Genomic DNA, 12,989 nt, shown 5'->3' with positions numbered 1-12,989 from the left:
TTACTTCACAAAACAGTACTTTTAAATCTTCAATAAAAATAGTGATAGAAGTATACACAGAATCTAAAAGGTATTTCATGTGTGTAAGTTTTCTTGAAGCTTTTCTGCTACCACTCAACCCCTTTACACCAAGGATTCCTTCTGGTGGACACATTAGGAGGACCCACTGGGTTCTGCCAAGAGACAGGGAAAAGTTGTAATTTGCCTCCAAGCTACTGCATCTTCTGAGCAATCCAGAAACACCAATCAGTGGCTAGAGTGGACCGAAGGAAAGCCTCACACTAGCATTCTGGCTTACCCACAACTAGAAATAAAAATCTCAGGGTCTCTGCCCATTAGGAAATGGGTAAGTTAAAAAAAAAAAAATCATTTAAAGGGGCACCTGGCTGGCTCAGTCAGAAGAGCGTTGTGACTCCTGATCTCAAGGTTGTGAGTTTGAGCCCCATGTTGAATCTAGAGATTAAATAAATAAAACTTAAAAAAATAAATAAATCATCCATATGTAAAACTGATGCACATCCTTTTCTAATATTAAAATACAAAGTAGGAGACTCAAGTAAAATACACTGAATGATAGTCCTACCACTGTCCTTGGGAACATAAAAGGGCTTAATATTAAAAGCAAACACTAAGCCCGAAGAGAGGATCTAGATTAAAATAAATGGAATAAATTTATCTTTGAAGGAAACTGGTTTGAAGTAATTGAATAAAGGAAAGAACTGTTGGACACCAGACCAAATAAAAGGTTAAAGAAAATGACTAAGAAATCCTACCTTATTTGTTGTATAGCTATCCCAAATAATTAATTTTCCATCTTGGGAAGCACTGACTAGTAGCCTAGAGGAACAAACACAAAAATAATCTGACACAGAGGAAAAAGTAGTTTAAATTAGTCATGCATTGCATTACTGTAGGGCAGTTCAGAAAAAAATATTTTTCTATTAAAAACTTGATACCAGAAAATATCTTACCAACTTAAAAAAATAAAATTTATTTTGCATGCCAAAATTTTCAATAGGACATAGATTTTAGCAAAATTTAAACATTTTGGGGCGCCTGGGTGGCTCAGTCGGTTAAGCGTCTGCCTTCAGCTCAGGTCATGTTCCCAGGGTCCTGGGATCGAGCCCTGCCTTGGGCTCCGTGCTCAGTGCAGAGTCGGCTTGAGATTCTCTCTCTTCTCTCCTCCTTTCTCCTGCCCCTCTCTCCCCCCACCTCTTTAAAAAAAAAAAAGGGCAGGTACAAACCTTGAATCATATCCCCAATGCATAGCATAGATCTTAGCTAGGTGACCCCTCAACGTACGTCTCGTTCGCATTTGTATTCGGCCCACAGAATCCATATTTGATGTGATCTTTAGAAAACACCAAGAATGTTATTTTTTACATCTTAGACATAGCTCAGACAATAAAGTAGATATAATAGGCATAAGAAGAAGACAAATTTATAGCAATAATCCCAGAGCCATTATAGGATCAGTAAGTTGAAGAAAAAGCATGACTTAAAATGATCCTATTTGCACACCTTCCAGTGAGAATATCTATTATAGACTATTAACTTTTAAGAATATATATCTCCCAACTTTAGAAAAAAAAAAAAAGAGCCACAAATAAAAAGCAAATAGATGATCAAACAGTAAAACACGTATAATTTTAACTGTCCATAAGAAAGCAAGCTTTAGTACAGCACATAAAGTATTTCCTTAATAAAAATTATCAATATTAAACTAATGAAACCTTCCTAAGAGTTGATGTAAGAAAAAAAAGTATAATAGCGCATATCAAAAAGAATCAGAAATTACCTAAAAAAATACATATGAATCTATGTATTTTTTAGAGTATTTGTTTTTCCACAGGCTTCTATTTTAACAAGTATGCTTTAAAAAGCACATGTACATCATTTGACAAATTACAGATTAGTTTTTAAATACAGATCTCTTTTCAATTAAATACAATAAAAACCACCTGAATGTCATTTGCATCCGTTATCAAGCTCTTTCATGTGAATTACTAAAACGAATGGAGAAAAAACAAAACAAAACAACTTTACCTGAATAAGCGTTGCATCATTACATGCTTTCCTAGCATCCTAAAGAAAGAGGATTATAATACATTTAAACATGGAAATCTCTAGATAGGACTTAAAATACTATTTTCATTGAAAATGTAGACTGACAAATACACCTTTCACTGTACCACATATTCTTTATTTAAAATTCAGTGGTTAGTATCTTCACAACTTTGTGCAACCACCACTAATTCCAGAACATTTACCATAAACAAACAAACAAACAAAATCCCTATACCTCCCAATTCACTCATTCCCTGGTAATCACTAGTTTACTTTCTATCTCTATAGATTTGCCCATTCTGGACATTTCCTACAAATGGAATCCTATAATATGACCTTTTGTGTCTGGCTTCTTTCACTTAATGTAGGTTTTCAGGGTCCATCCATGTTGTAGCAAATGTCAGTACTCCATTTCTTTTTATGGCTGAGTAATAGTCCGCTGTATGGATGGATCACACTGTTTATCCATTAACTGATGGACTAAGTTCTTTCCACTTTTTGGCTTTTGTGAATAATGAGGCTGTGAACATTCATGTACAAGTTGTGTATACATGTTTTCAGTTCTCCTGTGTATATACCTAGGAGTGGTGGAGGATGTGATAACTCTACGATTAACTCTTTAATCAAGTGTCAAATTGTTTTCTTCACAGCAGCTGCACCATTTTACACTCCCACCAGGAATGTATTATGAGCTTTCCAATTTCTTCACATCCTCACCCACAGTTGTCCTTTGTATTATTATTATTATTAGCCATTTTCATGGTTGTGAAGTGGTATCTCACTGTAGTTTTGATTTGCATTTTCCTAATGATTAGTGATGGTGAGCATCTTTTTCATCTATCTGTACATGTGCTTACTGGCCATCTGTAAATCTTCTTTGGAGAAATGTTTATTCAAATCCTTTGCCCATTTTTAAATTGCATTATTGTTGAACTGTAGGAGCTCTTTATATATTCTGGACACTAGATCCTTATCAGATGTATGATTTGCAAATATTTTCTCCCATTCTGTAGGCTGTCTTTTCATTTTCTTGACTAGTGTCCTTACAGAAGTTTTTACTTCTTCTGTTGCTTGGGCTTTCAGTGTCATATTAAACTGCTGCTGAATCCAAGGTCACAAAGATTAACAGCTTATGTTTAGTTCTAAAATTTTTATTTTTATTTTTTTAAGATTTTATTTATTTGAGAAAGAGACAGCACGAGTGGGAGGGGCAGAGAGAGAGAGAGAGAATCTCAAGCAGACTCCGCAGACTCCACCTGAGCAAGGAGCCTGATGTGGGGCTCCATCCCAGAACCCTGAGATCATGACCCAAGCCAAAACCAGGAGTTGGACGCTTAACCGACTGTGCCACCCAGGCGCCCCTAAATTTTTACACTTTTAGCGTTTATATTTAGGTACTATTTTCAGTTAATTTTTATAAATGGTATGAGGTAGGAGTCCAAATTCATTCTTTTGCGTGTAGATATCCAGTTGTCCAAGCACCATCTGTTGAAAAGACTGTTTTCTCCCTCTCAAATGGTCTTGTTATCCTCGTTGGGAAAAAAAAAAAAAAAAAAATCAATCGGTCCTAGATACATGGGTTCATTTAGGGACTCTCAATTCTATTCCATTGTGCAAATATACTTCTGGTTTATGATTAAAAGATTTTAAATTTCATCCCCATGAGTAAAAATGAACTAGGTTGATTTAATAAGCCCATAGTATTCAGAGTTATATTTGTTACTAAGCTTCAGCAAAAAGCTTCAGAGTTCCCTTTTGGTTTGTTCTGGCATCTAGAAGTTGAGGTGATAGGAAGGATATTTATAGCATACCCAGGTCATTTCAGAAATATTTTTATAAATATATAAACACTTCTTTAAAATGCTTAGTATCTGTATACAGTGTACTTGCAATCAGAAATACAATATTTTAGATCCAATGAGGAAAAGATAGGCTACATCAGGAAAACAATTTATGTAATAGGTAACAGCTCTTACTGAGTCACATCTATACATTAATAGCAAGGTCCTTACATGTAAGCAGGTGTTTATGTTTAAGCATTACCGGACAGCCTTTCAAAGAGACCTTAAATTTTTCCACGAGCTGAAGGGAATTATCAGAAAGAAGATAATAGTGAACAGAAATCGATAGAACAAAATAACATTTAATAAGCAACAAGAGGTTTTAAACCGGGGTTCTCAATAAATTGAGAGGATGCATATAACATGGGAAAATCAAAAGCACAATTCTTCCTACTAGACTTGAAACAATTTTTCCCCCTCTCAAAAGTCAGGGTAGTATCCTCTTCAACTCTTCTTCCCTACTGCGCTTAGCATACTCCTGCCGCCAAGAGGAAGCACACAGTTGTTGAATAAATGCCCCAAATGGACAACTTGTCCTGTCAGCCGAGGGAAAAATGCCTACCTCCGCTTGCGGCAAAGACTACATGGAATACACGAACTTTTTTAGCTGCCCTTCAACCTATTTATAACACTTACAATATTTCTATGTAAGGCTATTCATAAGTAGTTACACAAACATATGATCTGATTCTCTCATTCTTAGTCAAACCTCATTTGGCAAGGAATAATTGGGTCCAGTTTCCTACAATGAAAGGAATTTCCAGAAACGACAGTGATGGCCTGAGCCACATTCTAAAAACAGGGTTTTCTGATTTTAAGCTTTGTGAAAATGAACTATCATTGTTTAGGTCATCTTTCTTAATTCAGTTATTCAATTAAAAAAAACACCACAATCTATGTCAGGTTCTATTCTGGGCATAACAGTTACAGCAGCAAACCAGACAGGCCAGCCCTCAGAGGGCTTGTAATATTAACGGGACAATTAAACTGTAAGTGAAAACTATTGACTAGTGCAAATCGGTAAAAATTAAAACGCTGGAATATAAGCATTCTACAAATAGCAGTTACGTGCAAATCATGAAAAGATTCTATTCACATGCAGAAGAATTTACTCTTATGACACTTATCCATTATAAAACTGAATATAAAATTATTCCCAATTAAAGGCTGAAGTCCATATTGTCCACCATAATCTAAGACATCTTTGTGCAAGAGAAAAGTGAAAAGAGAAAAATAACAATTATGAAAGAAAAGTCTGTTTCCTCTACTTGTTTAATTTAAAATAATATTTTAAAATACTGCATAAGATTCCATACATTTCTATGATGTCAGGTGTTTACACCACAGTGAAGTATACAGTTAGATTATATTTTAGAAGTGAGGGAGAAAGAGAGGGAGGGTCTTTAAATATAGCATGACATGATTAAACTGAGAAATAAAGTACATGGCACCTTACATACATGTGGTTACTTGAAATCATGGGAGAGGAATGTGAGCACCTGCACCCATGCAATTGTGTTTGGGATGCTGGTGAGCTACGAAGAATGATTAGGACACAGAATTTTCCATCCAAGTACAAGTAGCAGAGGCAAACGCGCACAAGGAACCACAACACAAGGCCAGCTGTGATCAACCCTGTAACACAAATCCAAAGTGCTGTATGAGTAAGGAGCTACCATTTACTGGTAAGTCCTATGCACGTCATTTCACGTGATCTTCTCCACAAACCTACACAGTGGGCACTGGTATTCTCACTTTACAGGAAAGATATCAAGAATCACAGAAGTTAAACTTGCTCATGGCCACAGAATAATGAAAAGCTGAAGCCCATGCACTTTCCACCATGCCATGCTGCCTGCCTTCCAATAAAAGGAGAATAAATCCAAGTACAGGACTCTGGTGAGGCTTTTCAGAGGACTGGGACTCAACGAAGAGGAGTCGCGGGAGAAAAAGTGGAGCCAAGGTAGTATAACCCTAGGCAAAGGAAACCATTTGTAAAACGGCGATGAAGGGGGAAAGAGCAACGCACGATCAGAGAACAGCCACCAGACTACAACACAGGCTGAAGGGCTGGGAGGGCATGGGATATGGTGTCAAAATATACTTGGCCTGAGGGGCTCCTGGGTGGCTCAGTCAGGTGAGCATCCGCCTTTGGCTCAGGTCATGATCTCAGGGTCCTGGGATTGAGCCCTGTGTCCAGCTCCCTGCTTGGTGAGTCTGCTTCTCCCTCTCCCTCTGCCCCTCCCCATAGCTTGTCTGCACACACATGCTCTCTCAAATAAATAAATAAAATAAAATCTTTAAAAATATATATACACCTGGCCTGAATCCTGGAGCTACCACTTTGTAGTTATGTTACCTTGGCAAGTTATTTCATCTCACTGAGGATCAGTTTCCTCATCTTTGAAACAAAGCAACACCATCTACCTCACAGGGTTGCTAAGAGGATTAATGAGATTAGCATGGGACCCTGTGTTTGGCCAATCATTCCAGGCAAGGACACCACAAGGAAATTACAGACCAATATCCCTGATGAACACAGATGTAAAAATCCTCAACAAATTGGCAGTAAACAAAGTCAACAATACATTAAAACAATCACACCATAATCAAGTGAGACTTATTTCAGGGATGCAAGGATGGCTCAACATCACAAATCAATGATACAGGACATTAACAAAATGAAAAATAAAAACTGTATGCTCATCTCAAAACATGCAGAAAGGCATTTGACAAAATTCAACATCCACTGATGAGAAAAACTCTCAAAAAAGTGGGTATAGAGGAAGTGTGCCTCAACATAATAAAGGTCCTATATGACAAGCCCCCAGCTAACATCACACTCAACAATGAAAAGCTGAAACCTTATCCTCTAACATCAGGAACAAGACAAGGATACCCACTCTCCCCACTTTAATTCAACATGTTACTGGAAGTCCTCACCAGAGCAATTAGGCAAGAGAAAGAATAAAGGCATCCAAATTGGAAAGGAAGAAATAAAACTGTCACTATTAGCAGGTGACATGTTATTATATATAGGAAACCCTAAAGACTCCACAAAGAAAACCATTAGAAATAAATTCAGTAAAGCTGCAAGATATACAAAATACATACAAGATACACAAAAATCTATCATTTCTATACACTAAAAACTATCAGAAAGAAATCAAGAAAACAATCCCATCTACAACTGCATCAAAAAGAATAAAACACCTAGGGATAAATTTAACCAAGGAGGTGAAAGACCTGTATACCGAAAACTATTAAGACACAGATGAAAAAAACTGAAGACACAAATCAACGCAAAGCTATTCTATGCTCATGGACTGGAAGAATACTGTTAAAATGTCCATACTACCCAAAGCAAGCTACAGATGCAATGCAATCCCTATCAAAATTCAAATGGCATTTTTCACAAAAATACAATTTTACATCCTAAAATCTGTATGAAACTGCAAAAGATCCTGAGTAGCCAAAGAAATTTTGAGACAGAAGAACTGAACGGGAGGCATCACACTCTCGGATCTCAAACTGCATTACAAAGTCACAGTAATCAGGGCGCCTGGGTGGCTCAGTTGGTTAAGTGACTGCCTTCGGCTCAGGTCATGATCCTGGAGTCCCGGGATCGAGTCCCGCATCGGGCTCCCTGCTCGGCAGGGAGTCTGCTTCTCCCTCTGACCCTCCTCCCTCTCATGCTCTCTGTCTCTCATTCTCTCTCTCTCTCTCAAATAAATAAATCTTTAAAAAAAAAAAAAAAAAACAGTCACAGTAATCAAACAGTATGGTATTAGCATAAAAATGGACATATGCATCAATGGAAGAGAGAGCCCAGAAATACACCTATGCATGTATGGTCAATTAACTTATGACAATAGGGGAAAGACTCTCTTTAATAAATGGTGTTGGGAGAACTGGACAGCCACAAGCAGAAGAATGAAACTTTACCACTGTCTTATACCATACACAAAAATAAACTCAAGATGGACTAAACACTTGAATTTAATACCTGAAACCATAAAACTCCTAGAAGAAAACACAGGTGGTACCTATACATGCACAGGAATATTATTCAGCCATAAAAAGAAAATGAGATCTTGCCATTTCCAACAACATGGGTGGATCCTGTGAGCATTAAGTGAAAAAAGTCAAACACCATAGGATCTCATTTATATGCAATCCAAAAAAAATAAATATCCAAGCTCATCTATACAGAGAACACTTTTTAAAAATGACACGGTCATGTGACCACGTGCTTAGCCAGTCAGTCCGTCCTGTTCAGCTTCTGGGGCAAGTGACACAAAGCTGAGGTGGCAGACAATCCATTCTGGTGTTGGCAACATCTACTTCAGGGATTATTCTGTGAAGCCTTCTCTCATCATTCCAGGCAAAATAAATCCCTCCTTTGTTTTGACAGCTTTGTCAGACACCTAAACTACCAAACTCAAGAGTTCTTACATCTAAATCATCCACTTCCTTGAATTCCTGGCAGTGAGATTTGGTTTAGGATTTCAAGCCAATCGGAATCAACATTTTCTTGGTGAGTGTTCTTCAGCCATCCTTTGTTCTTTCCATCCCTTTCCTCTCTTTTCTTGTAATATCCTTGTATAGATCCTGTGCTCAATCCTTTCTTCTCATTCTTCACTCATCAAATCAGAGGAGTTCTTCTGAAACAGCTCTTGCAGAAAGTTCACGGTTGGGGGGTTGGGGGGCCAGCAGTGTTCCGAGCCATTAGGGATTCTTCTGGCTTTGTGCTGAAGTTCTTCATGTGTATCCCTTACTGTGTCAGCCCTTGCTTTCTCTGCAGTCAGTAGGCAGAGGCAGGCTACAATTCAGTCTCTTTCCTCTACCCTGCTCACCAAGAGGCTTCCTAAACATGAAGGGATATAGACATGCCATCTTTTAGCTCTATGTTCCTTGATATTCCTCCGTCCAGGGAAACATCTGTTCCCACTGTTCCAGAGGATTACTGCTGTTTTTGCTGAGGGAGTACTACCCACTTTGCAGAAACCCTCCCTCTGAGCCTTCCCACACCCTGATGCATCACTGTTCGATTCTTGGAGTGAAGTTCTAAGTGTCTTTTAATTTTGTTGTTAGATGGAACTTGTATTTGTTTAAGTTCTTTGCTGTTTTGAGTTGATTTCCAACAGTAAAAGATGACAGACGTTATTATGCCACTAATAATTTCTAATGTTTTTCTGCAATCTAATATTTTAGAGATTCAGATTTTTCTAGTGTATTACAATGCGATAAATTCTGCCTCATCATATTGCACCAAAAACCAAACTACGATTCCAGGTGTGTGACTAAGAGAATTAGGTTTGTCTTTCAGCAGGAATTACATATAGAATATTAACTTCTTAGGGACACAGAGGTCATAAGTCCACACAGATATTTGTTAGGAATGATTTTGAGAGAGTACTTTAGAGGTACAATAAAAACAAATTGACCACTTCAAGACTGATACATTTAATATATGTAGACTGATCCAATGACGAACACATCTTATTCATCGCTGGTACTAAATAAAAATGTTAAAATTCCAAAATGAGAAACTTTGCTCTTACCTGGATCTGATTCCGAAGCTGTTCCGCTTCCTGCCTCAACTGCTCCAGTTCACTCATCCTTTCACTTGTTTGCCTCAGAAATTAGCAAGTGAAAGCAACTGTCAAAAAAAAAAAAAAACCAAAAAATAAAAAACCAGAGCGAGCTGAATTCAGTTCTCCATTTAAATATTAATCTACTTTCTAAACTATTGACATATAACTTCTTTTTCATCCTTCTGAAACTCAAGTGAGCTAGCAATTCCAAGTTCCAGTAACAACCGACTTAGTAAATATAGATCTAGATCACTAACAGGGTCTGATGGAGAAGGTGATCGGAGGATGGAAGAGAAATCCTGAGTTGTAATATTCAAGACTAAATTACAGACCGTTAGTACTAGAATACAGCCCAGTAGGAAATACTTGATAATACTGCAGAGAGCACCCATATCTATTTATCCCCATTTAGATGTCTAATAGGCACCACAGAGTTCATACGTCAAAGCTGAACCCCACTCCACCCCCAGGGTCTTCCCTGTCTCAGTAAATGGAAATTCAGTCCTGTCAACCCTTTAAGCCGAACACCTGGGAGTCATCCTTATTTCTTTCACACCCTACATATAATCCATCAGCAAAGCCTGCCAGTTCTTCCTTCAGAAAAATATCTAGGATCTGACCAACCCCGGTAACTCCCACCCTGCCTACCTTGGTCTAAGCCACCACCATCTTTCACCTGGTCTCCTTTCTACTGCCCTCCACCACACCCCAGTCTATCCTAAATACGGCAACTGAGTCATCCTTTGTTAAAACACCAGTCTTTCTTCTCCTTTAAATCCTACAAGGTTTTCCACTCCCATTCAGAGGAAAACCTAACTCTACCTTGACCTACAGAGCCCTACCCAACCTCTTACACACACCCCTCTGACCTTCTCAATCACACTGTCCATCTCACTCTGCTCCACCCACTCCAAAGACTTCTTGATGTCCTTTGAACACACTAAGTAGGATCTAGTCTCAATGTCTTTATACTTGCTCTTCCCTCTGCCTGAAATTCCCTCTTACCCCTGATATTTTCATTGCTTGCTGACTTTTCCTCAAATGCTACCTCCTCAGAGGGACCTTTGCTGATAGCCCATAGCCACTTGAGGACTCAACACCATCTAACATGTATTTGCTTATTTGTTGTTTGTTTCCTCCTGGTAGAATGTAAGCTCCTGGGCGCCTGGGTTGCTCAGTTGGTTAAGCGACTGCCTTCAGCTCAGGTCATGATCCTGGAGTCCCGGGATCGAGTCCCACATCGGGCTCCCTGCTCAGCAGGGAGTCTGCTTCTCCTTCTGACCCTCCCCCTCTCATGCTCTGTGTCTCATTCTTTCTCTCTCAAATAAATAAATAAAATCTTAAAAAAAAAAAAAAAAAGAATGTAAGCTCCTTGAGGCTGGGACTTTGCTTTGTTTTTTTGCTACATCCCCAGCGCCTAAGACACTTACCCAGTAAATTAACCTGAAATAGCTTAATAAATAAAGGAAAAAAAATTTTAAAGGATTTAGGATGAATCACAGAACCCAAAGGCAGGAATATTACAACCTCAGGAAGAAACTGAAGCTGAAAACTTATGATAGTATTCTTTCTCTACCTGTCCCGTTTTTCTCTTCCTATTTGTTTTTCTTCTTTCTACAAAATAACTTTTTCTGCTTCTCCGAGCACAAGACCCAGTTTGTATTTCCTCAGGTCAAAATTAGAGACCCAAATGACCACCCTATCTCCAAATTCCCGTAAGAGAGACTCTGATTCCCATAAGGGAAAATCTGGGAGTGCCTGGGTGGCTCAGTCGTTAAACATCTGCCTTCGGCTCGGGTCATGATCCCAGGGTCCTGGGATCGAGCCCAGCATCCGGCTCCCTGCTCTGCAGGAAGTCGGCTTCTCCCTCTCCCACTCCCCCTGCTCGGGTTCCCTCTCTCGTTGTCTCTTTGTCAAAAAATAAATAAAATCTTTAGGGAAAAAAAAGAAAATCTGTTTCTGGTGTCATCCTGCATTCACTTCAACCTGTAGTACAAGTATCTGTTTATTAGGGTTAACTATATTTTGTCAAATTAACAAATTAATCTATTAGGATTGCTTGGAAAGGCATTGAACCGTAAGTAAGAACTGACATCATTCTAATATTCCATGTCCAATTTACTACTATAATATAGCTCTCCGTTTATCTAAATTTCCAGCAAATTTTGATCATTATAAGGCTTAACCATTTTTTGATGAAGTTCTGTCCAACAATTTAGTATGTTCCTCAGGGAGTACCAGGCTGGTTAGATTACTGCCAATCTGGAAGATCATTCTGCCTAACTGAAGATAAATAGCATTCTAGGTTCTTTAAATTCACAACCTTAATTATCCTTGTTGGACCATACCGAGGATACCACTGGCCCCCAAATCCTAAAAACTCTGGTTCTGATGCTGCTTTATTTTCTGAGTTCCAAAAAAATCCTGGGCATGCAAAACTGATGTAAAGCTCTTACTGAGTTGCTAATGTACCTAAAAAAGGAGTATCAAGGGGCCATCACAGGTCTCATTAGTTTCAGGGTGTTCAAAACCACCACTTACCCACCCACTACTGCCTTCCCACCCCAATAGCCACCTGCATACAACTGACTCTCTAAAGCGGAGCTTCTCTGCAACTGTAAGCAGAAAGGGTAGGGGTCCTCGAAGAAAGGCCAGTAGACCTAGCTTTCTTGAGAAGTCATTTCGGGCCCCCAGACATCTTGGGAAAGAATGTGAGAACAAACAGCCACTATCAGGCCAGGAGACTGACCTGACCCACACTCTTGAGTTACCTCTGCTGGATCTAAATCCCTCTGAGCACTCAGATACCAGTCCCACCCGAGCCACAGAACTGATGATCTGGCCTCTGCTTTTGCAGCTCCCCGGGACTTTGACCTGGACTCCGTCACCTTAGGACGACTTCTGCCCCACCGCCCAGGCCCCTTCATGAGTACATATGCATCCTGAGCTTCAAAGGTCCCCGATTTTGCCCTTCGGGGAGACACTGCTTTTGCAGGGGGGGGGGGGAATCCCACGGTTCTCCTTTACTTACTGCAAGTAAAACCCTTCCTTTTCCTTTTCTTTGGCTTGGTTGTGTCTTTTGGCTCAACTCCCACCAAGAGGCAAATCCAGTTTCAGGTAACACGGCTAGCAAGAGCTACTCAGGATATACTAGGATCTGTACCAAATGGAGATTTTCCAGCATGGGTGCTGAAACGGATGGAGTACCATGAACAGAAACAGCACACAGAAAGCCATTCCCTCACCACCACTACTGGATGGGTTACTTTTGGGAGAGGCCATGGGTCCTGAATACCCCTATACATTTTTCCTGGGCCTGCCAAAATATAAGGCCCTCATCACGCTCACCTGGGCCGTTTCTCAGGGTTGTATTTGGAGCAAGCAACCTTGAGAGATGAGACAATGTCTCCCCGCCAAGACAGAGCAAAGCTTGCTTCCACTTACTATAAAAGTGGTACATTCCCCAAGCTCAGTGTTTCTGGGC

At 39.4% G+C, this 12,989-nt stretch overlaps 1 protein-coding gene across 3 annotated transcripts in view; it reads right to left on the bottom strand.

Moving 5' to 3' along the window:
• GNB4 (G protein subunit beta 4) overlaps positions 1–12,989 on the bottom strand; it is a 57,129-nt gene that overhangs the window by 20,420 nt on the left and 23,720 nt on the right. For all 3 annotated transcript variants that reach the window (XM_078068902.1, XM_036115913.2, XM_078068910.1), the window contains 4 exons: positions 9,473–9,570; positions 2,047–2,085; positions 1,245–1,351; positions 774–837 (listed from right to left, as the gene is read on the bottom strand). In XM_078068902.1, the coding sequence (XP_077925028.1) occupies positions 774–837; positions 1,245–1,351; positions 2,047–2,085; positions 9,473–9,529 (267 nt within the window). In that variant the 5' untranslated portion in view covers positions 9,530–9,570. The remainder of the gene's footprint in view (positions 1–773; positions 838–1,244; positions 1,352–2,046; positions 2,086–9,472; positions 9,571–12,989) is intronic.

The sequence above is a fragment of the Halichoerus grypus genome, chromosome 1 (assembly GCF_964656455.1).
Source record: "Halichoerus grypus chromosome 1, mHalGry1.hap1.1, whole genome shotgun sequence".
Lineage (NCBI taxonomy): Eukaryota > Metazoa > Chordata > Mammalia > Carnivora > Phocidae > Halichoerus > Halichoerus grypus.
The sequence above is the reverse complement of the archived record's forward strand: the minus strand, read 5'-3'. Positions and strand labels throughout refer to the sequence as shown.